This window comes from Pristiophorus japonicus, unplaced genomic scaffold, assembly GCF_044704955.1.
Source record: "Pristiophorus japonicus isolate sPriJap1 unplaced genomic scaffold, sPriJap1.hap1 HAP1_SCAFFOLD_428, whole genome shotgun sequence".
NCBI classification, from domain to species: domain Eukaryota; kingdom Metazoa; phylum Chordata; class Chondrichthyes; family Pristiophoridae; genus Pristiophorus; species Pristiophorus japonicus.
In genome coordinates, this window is record NW_027254179.1 from 433,663 (window position 1) to 450,000 (window position 16,338).

General features: G+C 55.2%; 1 protein-coding gene across 1 annotated transcript in view; it reads right to left on the reverse strand.

Annotated features, from left to right (window-relative positions):
* LOC139251261 (von Willebrand factor A domain-containing protein 7-like) overlaps positions 1-16,338 on the reverse strand; it is an 88,866-nt gene that overhangs the window by 21,432 nt on the left and 51,096 nt on the right. Inside the window, exons 11-13 of the mRNA XM_070873231.1 lie at positions 14,291-14,467; positions 8,811-8,946; positions 6,601-6,753 (exon numbers count right to left, since the gene is read on the reverse strand). Coding sequence (XP_070729332.1) covers positions 6,601-6,753; positions 8,811-8,946; positions 14,291-14,467 — 466 coding nt within the window. The remainder of the gene's footprint in view (positions 1-6,600; positions 6,754-8,810; positions 8,947-14,290; positions 14,468-16,338) is intronic.

Below are 16,338 nucleotides of genomic sequence, written 5' to 3' on the forward strand. Positions count from 1 at the left end.
CTCACTGTCACACTCACTGTCAATACTCACTGTCAATATTCACTGTCATACTCACTGTCACACTCACTGTCAACACTCACTGCCACACTCACTGTCACACTCACTGTCACATTCACTGTCAACACTAACTGTCACACTCGCTGTCACACTCGCTTTCACACTCACTGTCACGCTCACTGTCAATACTCACTGTCAATACTCACTGTCACACTCGCTGTCACACTCACTGTCACACTCACTGTCAACACTAACTGTCACACTTGATGTCAACACTAACTGTCACACTTGCTGTCACACTAACTGTTACACTCACTGCCAATACTCACTGTCACACTCACTGTCAACACTCACTGTCACACTCACTGTCACACTCACTGTCACACTCACTGTCAATACTCACTGTCACACTCGCTTTCGCACGCACTGCCACACTCACTGCCACACTCACTGTCACACTCACTGTCACACTCACTGTCACACTCACTGTCAATACTCACTGTCACACTCACTGTCAATACTCACTGTCACACTCACTGTAACACTCACTGTCAACACTCGCTGTCAACACTCACTGTCAATACTCACTGTCACACTCGCTGTCACACTCACTGTCAACACTCACTGTCAACACTCATTGTCAACACTCGCTGTCACACTCGCTGTCAATACTGTCACACTCGCTGTCACACTCACTGTCAATATTCACTGTCACACTCACTGTCACACTCACTGTCAATACTCACTGTCACACTCGCTTTCGCACACACTGCCACACTCACTGCCACACTCACTGTCACACTCACTGTCACACTCACTGTCAACACTCACTGTCACACTCACTGTCACACTCACTGTCACACTCACTTTCAACACTCGCCTTCAATACTCAGTCATACTCACTGTCACACTCACTATCAACACTCGCTGTCACACTCACTGTCAATACTCACTGTCACACTCGCTGTCACACTCATTGCCACACTCACTATCACACTCACTGTCAACACTAACTGTCACACTCACTGTCAACAGTCGCTGTCACACTCACTGTCACACTCACTGTCACACTCACTGTCACACTCACTTTCAACACTCGCCTTCAATACTCAGTCATACTCGCTGTCACACTAACTGTCACACTCGCTGTAAACACTCGCTGTCACACTCGCTGTCAATACTCACTGTCACACTCGCTGTCAACACTAACTGTCACACTCGCTGTCAACACTAACTGTCACACTCGCTGTCAACACTAACTGTCACACTTGCTGTCAACACTAACTGTCACACTCACTGTCACACTCGCTGTCAATACTCACTGTCAACACTCACTGTCACACTCGCTGTCACACTCGCTGTCAACACTAACTGTCACACTTGCTGTCAACACTAACTGTCACACTCGCTGTCAACACTAACTGTCACACTCGCTGTCAACACTAACTGTCACACTCGCTGTCAACACTAACTGTCACACTCGCTGTCAACACTAACTGTCACACTCGCTGTCAACACTAACTGTCACACTTGCTGTCAACACTAACTGTCACACTCGCTGTCAACACTAACTGTCACACTCGCTGTCAACACTAACTGTCACACTTGCTGTCAACACTAACTGTCACACTTGCTGTCAACACTAACTGTCACACTCACTGTCACACTCGCTGTCAATACTCACTGTCAACACTCGCTGTCACACTCGCTGTCAACACTAACTGTCACACTCGCTGTCAACACTAACTGTCACACTTGCTGTCAACACTAACTGTCACACTCACTGTCACACTCGCTGTCAATACTCACTGTCAACACTCACTGTCACACTCACTGTCAATACTCACTGTCACACTCACTGTCAATACTCACTGTCACACTCACTGTCACACTCACTGTCACACTCACTGTCACACTCGCTGTCACACTCACTGTCACACTCACTGTCAACACTCGCTGTCACACTCACTGTCACACTCATTGTCACACTCGCTGTCACACTCACTGTCACACTCGCTGTCACACTCACTGTCACACTCACTGTCAACACTCGCTGGCAACACTCGCTGTCACACTCACTGTCACACTCACTGTCACACTCGCTGTCACACTCACTGTCAACACTCGCTGTCACACTCACTGTCACACTCGCTGTCACACTCGCTGTCACACTCACTGTCACACTCACTGCCAACACTCGCTGTCAACACTCGCTGTCACACTCACTGTCACACTCACTGTCAACACTAACTGTCACACTCGCTGTCACACTCACTGTCACACTCACTGTCAACACTAACTGTCACACTCGCTGTCACACTCGCTGTCAACACTCGCTGTCACAATCACTGTCAATACTCACTGTCACACTCACTGTCACACTCACTGTCAACACTCACTGTCAACACTAACTGTCACACTCGCTGTCACACTCACTGTCACACTCACTGTCACACTCACTGTCACACTCGCTGTCAACACTCGCTGTCACAATCACTGTCAATACTCACTGTCACACTCACTGTCACACTCACTGTCAACACTCACTGTCAACACTAACTGTCACACTCGCTGTCACACTCACTGTCACACTCACTGTCAACACTCGCTGTCACAATCACTGTCAATACTCACTGTCAACACTAACTGTCACACTCACTGTCACACTCGCTGTCACAATCACTGTCAATACTCACTGTCACACTCACTGTCACACTCACTATCAATACTCACTGTCACACTCACTGTCAGCACTCACTGTCATACTCACTGTCACACTCATTGTCACACTCACTGTCAACACTCGCTGTCACACTCACTGTCACACTCACTGTCAACACTCACTGTCAACACTCACTGTCACACTCACTGTCAACACTCGCTGACACAATCACTGTCACACTCACTGTCAACACTCACTGTCACACTCACTGTCACACTCACTGTCAGCACTCGCTGTCACACTCACTGTCACACTCACTGTCAACACTCACTGTCAACACTCACTGTCACACTCACTGTCAACACTCGCTGTCACACTCACTGTCACACTCACTGTCCACACTCACTGTCACACTCACTGTCACACTCACTGTCACACTCACTGTCAGCACTCACTGTCATACTCACTGTCACACTCACTGTCACACTCACTGTCAACACTCGCTGTCACACTCGCTGTCACACTCACTGTCACACTCGCTGTCACACTCACTGTCAACACTCGCTGTCACACTCACTGTCACACTCGCTGTCACACTCGCTGTCACACTCACTGTCACACTCACTGTCACACTCACTGCCAACACTCGCTGTCAACACTCGCTGTCACACTCACTGTCACACTCACTGTCAACACTAACTGTCACACTCACTGTCACACTCACTGTCACACTCACTGTCAACACTAACTGTCACACTCGCTGTCACACTCGCTGTCAACACTCGCTGTCACAATCACTGTCAATACTCACTGTCACACTCACTGTCACACTCACTGTCAACACTCACTGTCAACACTAACTGTCACACTCGCTGTCACACTCACTGTCACACTCACTGTCACACTCACTGTCACACTCGCTGTCACACTCGCTGTCACAATCACAGTCAACACTAACTGTCACACTCGCTGTCACACTCGCTGTCAACACTCGCTGTCACAATCACTGTCAATACTCACTGTCACACTCACTGTCACACTCACTGTCAACACTCACTGTCAACACTAACTGTCACACTCACTGTCACACTCGCTGTCACAATCACTGTCAATACTCACTGTCACACTCACTGTCACACTCACTATCAATACTCACTGTCACACTCACTGTCAGCACTCACTGTCATACTCACTGTCACACTCATTGTCACACTCACTGTCAACACTCGCTGTCACACTCACTGTCACACTCACTGTCAACACTCACTGTCAACACTCACTGTCACACTCACTGTCAACACTCGCTGACACAATCACTGTCACACTCACTGTCAACACTCACTGTCACACTCACTGTCACACTCACTGTCAGCACTCGCTGTCACACTCACTGTCACACTCACTGTCAACACTCACTGTCAACACTCACTGTCACACTCACTGTCAACACTCGCTGTCACACTCACTGTCACACTCACTGTCAACACTCACTGTCACACTCACTGTCACACTCACTGTCACACTCACTGTCAGCACTCACTGTCATACTCACTGTCACACTCACTGTCACACTCACTGTCAACACTCGCTGTCACACTCACTGTCACACTCGCTGTCACACTCACTGTCACACTCACTGTCAATACTCACTGTCACACTCACTGTCACAATAACTGTCAATACTCACTGTCACACTCACTATCAATACTCACTGTCACACTCATTGTCACACTCACTGTCAACACTCGCTGTCACACTCACTGTCAGCACTCACTGTCATACTCACTGTCACACTCATTGTCACACTCACTGTCAACACTCGCTGTCACACTCACTGTCACACTCACTGTCAACACTCACTGTCACACTCACTGTCACACTCACTGTCAACACTCACTGTCACACTCACTGTCACACTCACTTTCAAAAATCACATTACAGATAGGGAGAGCGAGAGAAAGGATCAGAGAGAGGGCGAGAGAGAGAGAGGGGGGGAAAGACAGAGAGGGGGAGAGAGAGATAGAGACAGAGAGAGAGAGAGGGAAAGACAGAGTGTGAGAGAGAGGGAGAGACAGACAGAGAGAGAGTGAGAGTGAGCGAGAGAGAGGGATAGACAGAGAGAGAGAGAGATGGTGAGAGTCAGAGAGACAGGGAGAGTGAGAGAGACAGAAAGAGAGGGAGAGGTGGGGAGAGCAAGAGAGACGGAGAAAGAGGGCGAGACGGGAAGAGAGAGAACGAGACGGGGAGAGAGAGAGAGAGAGACGGGAGAGAGAGAGTGAGATGGAGAGAGAGAGAGAGAGACGGGGAGAGAGAGAGAGAGACGGGGAGAGAGAGAGACGGGGAGAGAGAGAGACGGGGAGAGAGAGAGAGATGGGGAGAGAGAGAGAGATGGGGAGAGAGAGAGTGAGATGGAGAGAGAGAGAGAGAGACGGGGAGAGAGAGAGAGAGACGGGGAGAGAGAGAGACGGGGAGAGAGAGAGAGAGATGGGGAGAGAGAGAGAGATGGGGAGAGAGAGAGTGAGATGGAGAGAGAGAGAGAGAGACGGGGAGAGAGAGAGAGAGACGGGGAGAGAGAGAGACGGGGAGAGAGAGAGAGAGATGGGGAGAGAGAGAGTGAGATGGAGAGAGAGAGAGAGAGACGGGGAGAGAGAGAGAGAGACGGGGAGAGAGAGAGAGACGGGGAGAGAGAGAGAGAGATGGGGAGAGAGAGAGACAGGGAGAGAGAGAGAGAGAGACGGGGAGAGAGAGAGTGAGATGGAGAGAGAGAGAGAGAGAGACGGGAGAGAGAGAGACGGGGAGAGAGAGAGAGAGAGACGGGGAGAGAGAGAGACGGGGAGAGAGAGAGCGAGATGAAGAGAGAGAGAGACGGGGAGAGAGAGAGAGAGACGGGGAGAGAGAGAGAGAGAGACGGGGAGAGAGAGAGTGAGATGGAGAGAGAGACAGAGAGACGGGGAGAGAGAGAGAGAGACGGGGAGAGAGAGAGACGGGGAGAGAGAGAGAGAGAGACGGGGAGAGAGAGAGACGGGGAGAGAGAGAGAGAGAGACGGGGAGAGAGAGAGTGAGATGGAGAGAGAGAGAGAGAGACGGGGAGAGAGAGCGTGAAATGGAGAGAGAGAGAGAGACGGGGAGAGAGAGCGTGAGATGGAGAGAGAGAGAGAGATGGGGAGAGAGAGAGAGAGACGGGGAGAGAGAGAGAGAGACGGGGAGAGAGAGAGAGAGACGGGGAGAGAGAGCGTGAGATGGAGAGAGAGAGAGAGAGACGGGGAGAGAGAGCGTGAGATGGAGAGAGAGAGAGAGAGACGGGGAGAGAGAGAGAGAGACGGGGAGAGAGAGCGTGAGATGGAGAGAGAGAGAGAGAGACGGGGAGAGAGAGAGAGAGACGGGGAGAGAGAGCATGAGATGGAGAGAGAGAGCGTGAGATGGAGAGAGAGAGAGAGAGATGGGGAGAGAGAGAGAGAGACGGGGAGAGAGAGCGTGAGATGGAGAGAGAGAGAGAGAAAGACGGGGAGAGAGAGCGTAAGATGGAGAGAGAGAGAGAGAGAGATGGGGAGAGAGAGAGAGAGAGATGGGGAGAGAGAGAGAGAGACGGGGAGAGAGAGAGAGAGATGGGGAGAGAGAGAGAGAGACGGGGAGAGAGAGCGTGAGATGGAGAGAGAGAGAGAGAGATGGAGAGAGAGAGAGAGAGATGGAGAGAGAGAGAGAGAGACGGGGAGAGAGAGCGTGAGATGGAGAGAGAGAGAGAGAGATGGAGAGAGAGAGAGAGAGACGGGGAGAGCGAGCGTGAGATGGAGAGAGAGAGAGAGAGATGGAGAGAGAGAGAGAGAGACGGGGAGAGCGAGGGAGAATCAGACGATTTGACGACGCGGTCAGGAATGTCTCGGGGGAACCAAAGACAATGTGTACAACTCGAATCCGGTGTTTGACCTGAACAAGTGTGGCACCTGTGACTTTGACACTGTAGGGGGTCCCGGAGGTAACCGTGAGATCCCACTGCCCTGTCTGCGCTGATGCACGGAGGCGGATGATGAACAGATCGCCGATTTGTTCCACACTCCCCAAAACCCCGGCGTTAACCGCAATAGACTGCTGCACACCTGAATCAAGGGGCGAGAGAGAGAGAGAGAGAGTTAGTGGAAATCAGCCCAGCTCCATCACTGTATCAACCGTTAATTCAACAGGGTAAAGACCGCTCACAAACAACTTACATTTATTATCACCATCATCGGCAGTCCCTCGGAATCGAGGAAGACTTGCCTCCACTCTTAACACGAGTTCTGAGGTGGCTGAACAGTCCAATACGGGAACCACAGTCCCTGTCACAGGTGGGACAGATAGACGTTGAGGGAAGGGGAGGGTGGGACAGATAGACGTTGAGGGAAGGGGAGGGTGGGACAGATAGACGTTGAGGGAAGGGGAGGGTGGGACAGATAGACGTTGAGGGAAGGGGAGGGTGGGACACATAGACGTTGAGGGAAGGGGAGGGTGGGACAGATAGACGTTGAGGGAAGGGGAGGGCGGGACAGATAGACGTTGAGGGAAGGGGAGGGTGGGACAGATAGATGTTGAGGGAAGGGGGAGGGTGGGACAGATAGACGTTGAGGGAAGGGGAGGGTGGGACAGATAGACGTTGAGGGAAGGGGAGGGCGGGACAGATAGACGTTGAGGGAAGGGGAGGGTGGGACAGATAGACGTTGAGGGAAGGGGGAGGGTGGGACAGACAGACGTTGAGGGAAAGGGGAGGGTGGGACAGATAGACGTTGAGGGAAGGGGAGGGTGGGACAGATAGACGTTGAGGGAAGGGGAGGGTGGGACAGACAGACGTTGAGGGAAAGGGGAGGGTGGGACAGATAGACGTTGAGGGAAGGGCAGGGTGGGACAGATAGACGTTGAGGGAAGGGGAGGGTGGGACAGATAGACGTTGAGGGAAGGGGAGGGTGGGACAGATAGACGTTGAGGGAAGGGGAGGGTGGGACAGACAGACGTTGAGGGAAGGGGAGGGTGGGACAGACAGACGTTGAGGGAAGGGGAGGGTGGGACAGATAGACGTTGAGGGAAAGGGGAGGGTGGGACAGACAGACATTGAGGGAAGGGGAGGGTGGGACAGATAGACGTTGAGGGAAGGGGAGGGCGGGACAGATAGACGTTGAGGGAAGGGGAGGGTGGGACAGATAGACGTTGAGGGAAGGGGAGGGTGGGACAGATAGACGTTGAGGGAAAGGGGAGGGTGGGACAGACAGACATTGAGGGAAGGGGAGGGTGGGACAGATAGACGTTGAGGGAAGGGGAGGGCGGGACAGATAGACGTTGAGGGAAGGGGAGGGCGGGACAGATAGACGTTGAGGGAAGGGGAGGGTGGGACAGATAGACGTTGAGGGAAGGGGAGGGTGGGACAGATAGACGTTGAGGGAAGGGGAGGGTGGGACAGACAGACGTTGAGGGAAAGGGGAGGGTGGGACAGATAGACGTTGAGGGAAGGGCAGGGTGGGACAGATAGACGTTGAGGGAAGGGGAGGGTGGGACAGATAGACGTTGAGGGAAGGGGAGGGTGGGACAGATAGACGTTGAGGGAAGGGGAGGGTGGGACAGATAGACGTTGAGGGAAGGGGAGGGTGGGACAGATAGACGTTGAGGGAAGGGGAGGGTGGGACTGGTTTGCCGCACGCTCCTTCCGCTGCCTGCGCTTGGTTTCTGCACGCTCTCGGCGACGAGACTCGAGGTGCTCAGCGCCCCCTCCCGGATGCACTCCCTCCACTTAGGGCGGACTGGTCTTTGGGCCCAGGGACTCCCAGGTGTCGGTGGGGATGTTGCACTTTATCAGGGAGGCTTTGAGGGTGGTCCCTTGTAACGTTTCCTCTGCCCACCTTTGGCCCGTTTGCCCGTGAAGGAGTTCCGAGTAGAGCGCTCGCTTTGGGGAGTCCCGTGTCTGGGCGGGACACGCGGACATTATATAACGGAGGAGTTGCCGGACCGGGAGCCAACGTTGGTTGGTGAGAACAGGGGTCAGTGGGGGAGCGGGAAGTGGCGATGGGTCGAGCGGGGGCTGGGTGCGAATTAGCGGAGACGAGGGAGCAGGGTCGAGGAGGAGGTGACCTCCGTTTAGGGTGACGGGCACAGGGGCGGCCCGTGACCCGGTCGGGAGGCGTGACCTTACCTGTGGGGTCGGAGATGATGAAGTCGGCCGGTGATCCGGAGATGTAGGTGGTCACGTTGTGGAGCGAGCTGTCCAGGAAAAACCGGAAACTGTTGTCCCGATAAACCGGGTTGTTGTCCCTCTGTAGCACGACGACCTGTGAGGGGCAGAGGGTCAAACAGTGACCTGGGAACTCTGACCTGTGACCTCCGCAACTAGCCACTAACTCCAACATCCCCGACCGCCAACCCACTAACCCCACCCCCAACCCGCTAACCCCTCCCCCAACCCACTAACCCCACCCCCAACCCACTAACCCCTCCCCCAACCCACTAACCCCACCCCCAACCCACTAACCCCTCCCCCAACCCACTAACCCCACCCCCAACCCACTAACCCCTCCTCCAATCCAGTAACCCCACCCCCAACCCACTAACCCCTCCCCTAACCCACTAACCCCACCCCCAACCCACTAACCCCTCCTCCAATCCACTAACTCCTCCCCCAACCCACTAACCCCTCCCCAACCCACTAACCCCACCCCCAACCCACTAACCCCTCCTCCAATCCACTAACTCCTCCCCCAACCCACTAACCCCTCCCCAACCCACTAACCCCACCCCCAACCCACTAACCCCTCCTCCAATCCACTAACTCCTCCCCCAACCCACTAACTCCTCCCCCAACCCACTAACCCCACCCCCAACCCACTAACCCCTCCTCCAATCCACTAACTCCTCCCCCAACCCACTAACCCCTCCCCAACCCACTAACACCTCCCCCAACCCACTAACCCCACCCACAACCCACTAACCCCACCCCCAACCCACTAACCCCACCCCCAACTCACTAACTCCTCCCCCAACCCACTAACCCCACCCCCAACCCACTAACCCCACCCCCAACCCACTAACCCCTCCCCCAACCCACTAACCCCAACCCCAACCCACTAACCCCACCCCCAACTCACTAACCCCTCCCCCAACCCACTAACCCCTCCCCCAACCCACTAACCCCACCCCAACCCACTAACCCCTCCCCCAACCCACTAACTCCTCCCCCAACCCACTAACCCCTCCCCCAACACACTAACCCCTCCCCCAACCCACTAACTCCTCCCCCAACCCACTAACCCCACCTCCAACCCACTAACCCCACCTCCAACCCACTAACCCCACCCCCAACCCACTAACCCCACCCCCAACCCACTAACCCCTCCTCCAATCCACTAACTCCTCCCCCAACCCACTAACTCCTCCCCCAACCCACTAACCCCACCCCCAACCCACTAACCCCACCCCCAACCCACTAACCCCACCCCCAACCCACTAACCCCCCCAACCAACTAACCCCACCCCCAACCCACTAACCCCACCCCCAACCCACTAACCCCTCCTCCAATCCACTAACTCCTCCCCCAACCCACTAACCCCACCCCCAACCCACTAACCCCTCCCCCAACCCACTAACCCCACCCCCAACCCACTAACCCCACCCCCAACCCACTAACCCCACCCCCAACCCACTAACCCCTCCCCCAACCCACTAACCCCTCCCCCAATCCACTAACGCCACCCCCAACCCACTAACCCCTCCCCCAACCCACTAACCCCACCCCCAACCCACTAACCCCTCCCCCAACCCACTAACTCCTCCCCCAACCCACTAATTCCTCCCCCAACCCACTAACCCCACCCCCAACCCAATAACCCCTCCCCCAACCCACTAACCCCACCCCCAACCCACTAACCCCACCCCCAACTCACTAACCCCTCCCCCAACCCACTAACCCCTCCCCCAACCCACTAACCCCACCCCAACCCACTAACCCCTCCCCCAACCCACTAACTCCTCCCCGAACCCACTAACCCCTCCCCCAACACACTAACCCCTCCCCCAACCCACTAACTCCTCCCCCAACCCACTAACCCCACCTCCAACCCACTAACCCCACCCCCAACCCACTAACCCCTCCCCCAACCCACTAACCCCACCCCCAACCCACTAACCCCTCCCCCAACCGACTAACCCCACCTCCAACCCACTAGCCCCTCCCCCAACCCACTAACTCCTCCCCCAACCGACTAACCCCACCTCCAACCGACTAACCCCACCTCCAACCCACTAACCCCACCCCCAACCCACTAACCCCTCCCCCAACCCACGAACCCCATCCCAACCCACTAACCCCTACCCCCAACCCACTAACCCCACCCCAACCCACTAACCCCTCCCCCAACCCACTAACCCCTACCCCCAACCCACTAACCCCACCCCCAACCCACTAACCCCTCCCCCAACCCACAAACCCCATCCCCAACCCACTAACCCCACCCCCAACCCACTAACCCCACCCCCAAACTACTAACCCCACCCCCAACCCACTAACCCCACCCCCAACCCACTAACCCCACCCCAAACTACTAACCCCTCCCCCAACCCACTAACCCCACCCCCAACACACTAACCCCTCCCCCAACCCACTAACCCCTCCCCCAACCCACTAACCCCACCCCCAACCCACTAACCCCACCCCCAACCCACTAACCCCACCCCCAACCCACTAACCCCACCCCCAACACACTAACCCCACCCCCAACCCACTAACCCCTCCCCCAACCCACAAACCCCACCACCAACACACTAACCCCACCCCCAACCCACTAACCCCACCCCCAACACACTAACCCCACCCCCAAACTACTAACCCCTCCCCCAACCCACTAACCCCACCCCCAACACACTAACCCCACCCCCAACCCACTAACCCCTCCCCCAACCCACTAACCCCACCCCCAACCCACTAACCCCACCCCCAACCCACTAACTCCTCCCCCAACCCACTAACAACTCCCCCAACCCACTAACCCCACCCCCAACCCACTAACCCCACCCCCAACCCACTAACCCCCCCCCAACCCACTAACCCCTCCCCAACCCACTAACCCCACCCCCAACCCACTAACCCCTCCCCCAACCCACTAACCCCTCCCCCAACCCACTAACCCCCCCCAACCAACTAACCCCACCCCCAACCCACTAACCCCACCCCCAACCCACTAACCCCACCCCCAACACACTAACCCCACCCCCAAACTACTAACCCCTCCCCCAACCCACTAACCCCACCCCCAACACACTAACCCCACCCCCAACCCACTAACCCCTCCCCCAACCCACTAACCCCACCCCCAACCCACTAACCCCACCCCCACCCACTAACTCCTCCCCCAACCCACTAACAACTCCCCCAACCCACTAACCCCCCCCAACCCACTAACCCCTCCCCAACCCACTAACCCCACCCCCAACCCACTAACCTCTCCCCCCAACCCACTAACCCCACCCCCAACCCACTAACCCCTCCCCCAACCCACTAAACCCTCCCCCCAACACACTAACCCCTCCCCAACCCACAAATCCCTCGCTCCATCCCACCCCCCCAACCCACGAACCCCTCCCCCCATGCCCACTAACTCCAACACCCCCCACACCCCCTCCCACCGCTGCCTTCCGCTGGACTATTCGACCGTGAACCGCTTCGTCGCCTCGCACGGAAAGACATAAGAACACAAGAAATAGGAGCAGGAGTCGGCCATTCGGCCCCTCGAGCCTGCTCCGCCATTTAATGGCTGATCCGATCATGGACTCAGCTCCACTTCCCTGCCCGCCCCCTTATCCCCTTATCGGTTAAGAAACTGTCTATCTCTGTCTTAAATATATTCAATGTCCCGGCTTCCACAGCTCTCTGAGGCAGAGAATTCCACAGATTTACAACCCTCTGAGAGAAGAAATTCCTCCTCATCTCAGTTTTAAATGGGCGGCCCCTTATTCTAAGACCATGCCCCCTAGTTCTAGTCTCCCCCATCAGTGGAAACATCCTCTCTGCATCCACCTTGTCAAGCCCCCTCATAATCTGATACGTTTCGATAAGATCACCTCTCATTCTTCTGAATTCCAATGAGTAGAGGCCCAACCTCCTCAACCTTTCCTCATAAGTCAACCCCCTCATCCCCGGAATCAACCGAGTGAACCTTCTCTGAACTGCCTCCAAAGCAAGTATATCCTTTCGTAAATACGGAAACCAAAACTGCACGCAGTACTCCAGGTGTGGCCTCGCCAATACCCTGTATAACTGTAGCAAGACTTCCCTGCTTTTATACTCCATCCCCTGTGCACTGAAGAGGCCCTGCAGCAGCTACCCACACGCGATCCGTTCAACGGGGAGGGAGCGGACGTCAGTCAGGACACAGGGTTTCCCCGCCGGTGGTGTCTGGGTCCTGAGGCCAACTCCCAGAGACTGCCAGGATACTGAGCACCACATTGAGAGGTTTCTGCAACGGCATTGATGTAGCCTAGCGACCGCTGAGGGGGCTTGACAGGGTAGATGCAGGGGAGGGTGTTTGCCCCCCCGGGCTGGGCAGTCTAGAACCAGGGGGTCACACAGTCTCAGGATAAGGGGTCGGCCATTGAGGACTGAGATGAGGAGGAATTTCTTCACTCAGAGGGTGGTGAATCTTTGGAATTCTCTGCCCCAGAGGGCTGTGCAGGCTCGGTCTTTGAGTATATTCAAGGCTGAGATCGATAGATTTTTGGATATTGAGGGAATCGAGGGATCGGGCGGGAAAGTGGAGTTGAGATCGAAGATCAGCCGTGATCTCATTGAATGGTGGGGCAGGCTCGAGGGGCCGAATGGCCGACTCCTGCTCCTAATTCTGATGTTCTTATGGCTGCTATCTAAGCGCTTGCTTGATACCAGCTGACTGTCGCTGTGTTTCACAACCTACAATTCGATTGGCATATTTACAGTCTGTCAGGCTAAACGGAGAGAGGGTATGAGGGAGAGCGAGGGGGAGAGAGGGGGAGAGGTGGAAGGAGAGAGGGAAGGAGAGAGGGAGAGACACAGAGAGAGGGGAGAGAGGGGGTGAGACAGAGAGAGATTGGAGAGAAAGAGAGAGGGGGAGAGAGAGAGGGGGAGAGAGAGAGGGGGAGAGGGAGAGAGAGGGAGAGAGAGAGAGCGGGGGAGAGAGAGAGAGCGGGGGGAGGGAGAGAGCAAGGGGAGAGAGAGAGCGGGGGAGAGAGAGAGCGAGGGAGAGAGAGAGCGAGGGGAGAGAGAGAGTGGGGGAGAGAGAGCGGGGGAGAGAGAGAGCGAGGGGAGAGAGAGAGTGGGGGAGAGAGAGAGTGGGGGGGAGAGAGAGGGAGGGGGGAGAGAGAGGGAGGGGAGAGAGAGGGAGGGGGGGAGAGAGAGCGGGGAGAGAGAGAGCGAGGGGAGAGAGAGAGCGGGGGAGAGAGGGAGCGGGGGAGAGAGAGCGGGGGAGAGAGAGAGCGGGGGAGAGAGAGAGGGAGGGGAGAGAGAGAGAGAGAGAGCGGGGGTCAGAGCGGGAGAGAGAGGAAGAGAGCGGGAGAGAGAGGAAGAGAGAGTGTGGAGAGGGAGGGAGAGAGCAGTGTGATGAAGTCCCCCCTCCCGCCCTCCTCACTCTCCCGGCGAGGGCTAGCATTACCAGTGCGGAGGTGGCTGTGTCAGCGATGATGGCGGTGAGCTGGGAGATGAGCTGACGTTGGATGATAATGGCCAGTCCCCCGGACACCTGGGACAGCTGCTTGTATAGCGTGTTTCCGTGATCATCGCCCAGGTTTCTCTTGCGACGGTTCAATGCGTTGGTCAGCAGGAAGGATACCTGGAACAGACAAAGAACAGCTCAGTTACACCAGGGTGGGGCGGAGGGCAGAGACAGCCTGCAGTAAGAGCAGCCAAACCTTCTGTAAGACCACCATGTATCGTCCGTTGCAATCCCTGCTATTAACGGTGCTCGGAAAACACGTCAAGGCAGCTGAAACATGGGTTGACCATTTTTTCGGTGACCCAAAACACTCTGCCAAATTCAAAGGACTCCCTCACGAGTTTTAACATCTCACGGACGCACAAGACGTTGTCTGGGAACACTGTGACCAAATCTGTGCACGAAAGATGTGCTTGCACTGGAGCGGGTACAGAGGAGATTTACCAGGATGTTGCACTGGAGAGGGTACAGAGGAGATTTACCAGGATGTTGCACTGGAGAGGGTACAGAGGAGATTTACCAGGATGTTGCACTGGAGAGGGTACAGAGGAGATTTACCGGGATGTTGCACGAGAGAGGGTACAGAGGAGATTTACCAGGATGTTGCACTAGAGAGGGTACAGAGGAGATTTACCAGGATGTTGCACTGGAGAGGGTACAGAGGAGATTTACCAGGATGTTGCACTGGAGCGGGTGCACAGGAGATTTACCAGGATGTTGCACTAGAGAGGGTACAGAGGAGATTTACCAGAATGTTGCACTAGAGAGGGTACAGAGAGATTTACCAGGATGTTGCACTAGAGAGGGTACAGAGGAGATTTACCAGGATGTTGCACTGGAGAGGGTACAGAGGAGATTTACCAGGATGTTGCACTGGAGCGGGTGCAGAGGAGATTTACCAGGATGTTGCACTGGAGAGGGTACAGAGGAGATTTACCAGGATGTTGCACTGGAGAGGGTACAGAGGAGATTTACCAGGATGTTGCACTGGAGCGGGTGCACAGGAGATTTACCAGGATGTTGCACTGGAGAGGGTACAGAGGGGATTTACCAGGATGTTGCACTGGAGCGGGTACAGAGGAGATTTACCAGGATGTTGCACTGGAGAGGGTACAGAGGAGATTTACCAGGATGTTGCACTGGAGAGGGTACAGAGGAGATTTACCAGGATGTTGCACTGGAGCGGGTGCACAGGAGATTTACCAGGATGTTGCACTGGAGAGGGTACAGAGGAGATTTACCAGGATGTTGCACTGGAGAGGGTACAGAGGAGATTTACCAGGCTGTTGCACTGGAGCGGGTGCACAGGAGATTTACCAGGATGTTGCACTGGAGAGGGTACAGAGGAGATTTACCAGGATATTGCACTAGAGAGGGTACAGAGGAGATTTACCAGGCTATTGCACCTAGAGAGGGTACAGAGGAGATTTACCAGGATGTTGCACTAGAGAGGGTACAGAGGAGATTTACCAGGATGTTGCACTGGAGAGAGTACAGAGGAGATTTACCAGGATGTAGCACTGGAGAGGGTACAGAGGAGATTTACCAGGATGTTGCACTAGAGAGGGTACAGAGGAGATTTACCAGGATGTTGCACTGGAGCGGGTGCACAGGAGATTTACCAGCATGTTGCACTGGAGAGGGTACAGAGGAGATTTACCAGGATGTTGCACTGGAGAGGGTACAGAGGAGATTTACCAGGATGTTGCACTGGAGAGGGTACACAGGAGATTTACCAGAATGTTGCACTGGAGAGGGTACAGAGGAGATTTACCAGGATGTTGCACTGGAGAGAGTACAGAGGAGATTTACCAGGATGTTGCACTGGAGAGGGTGCAGAGGAGATTTACCAGGATGTTGCACTGGAGAGAGTACAGAGGAGATTTACCAGGATGTTGCACTGGAGAGGGTGCAGAGGAGATTTACCAGGATGTTGCACTGGAGAGAGTACAGAGGAGATTTACCAGGATGTTGCACTGGAGAGGGTG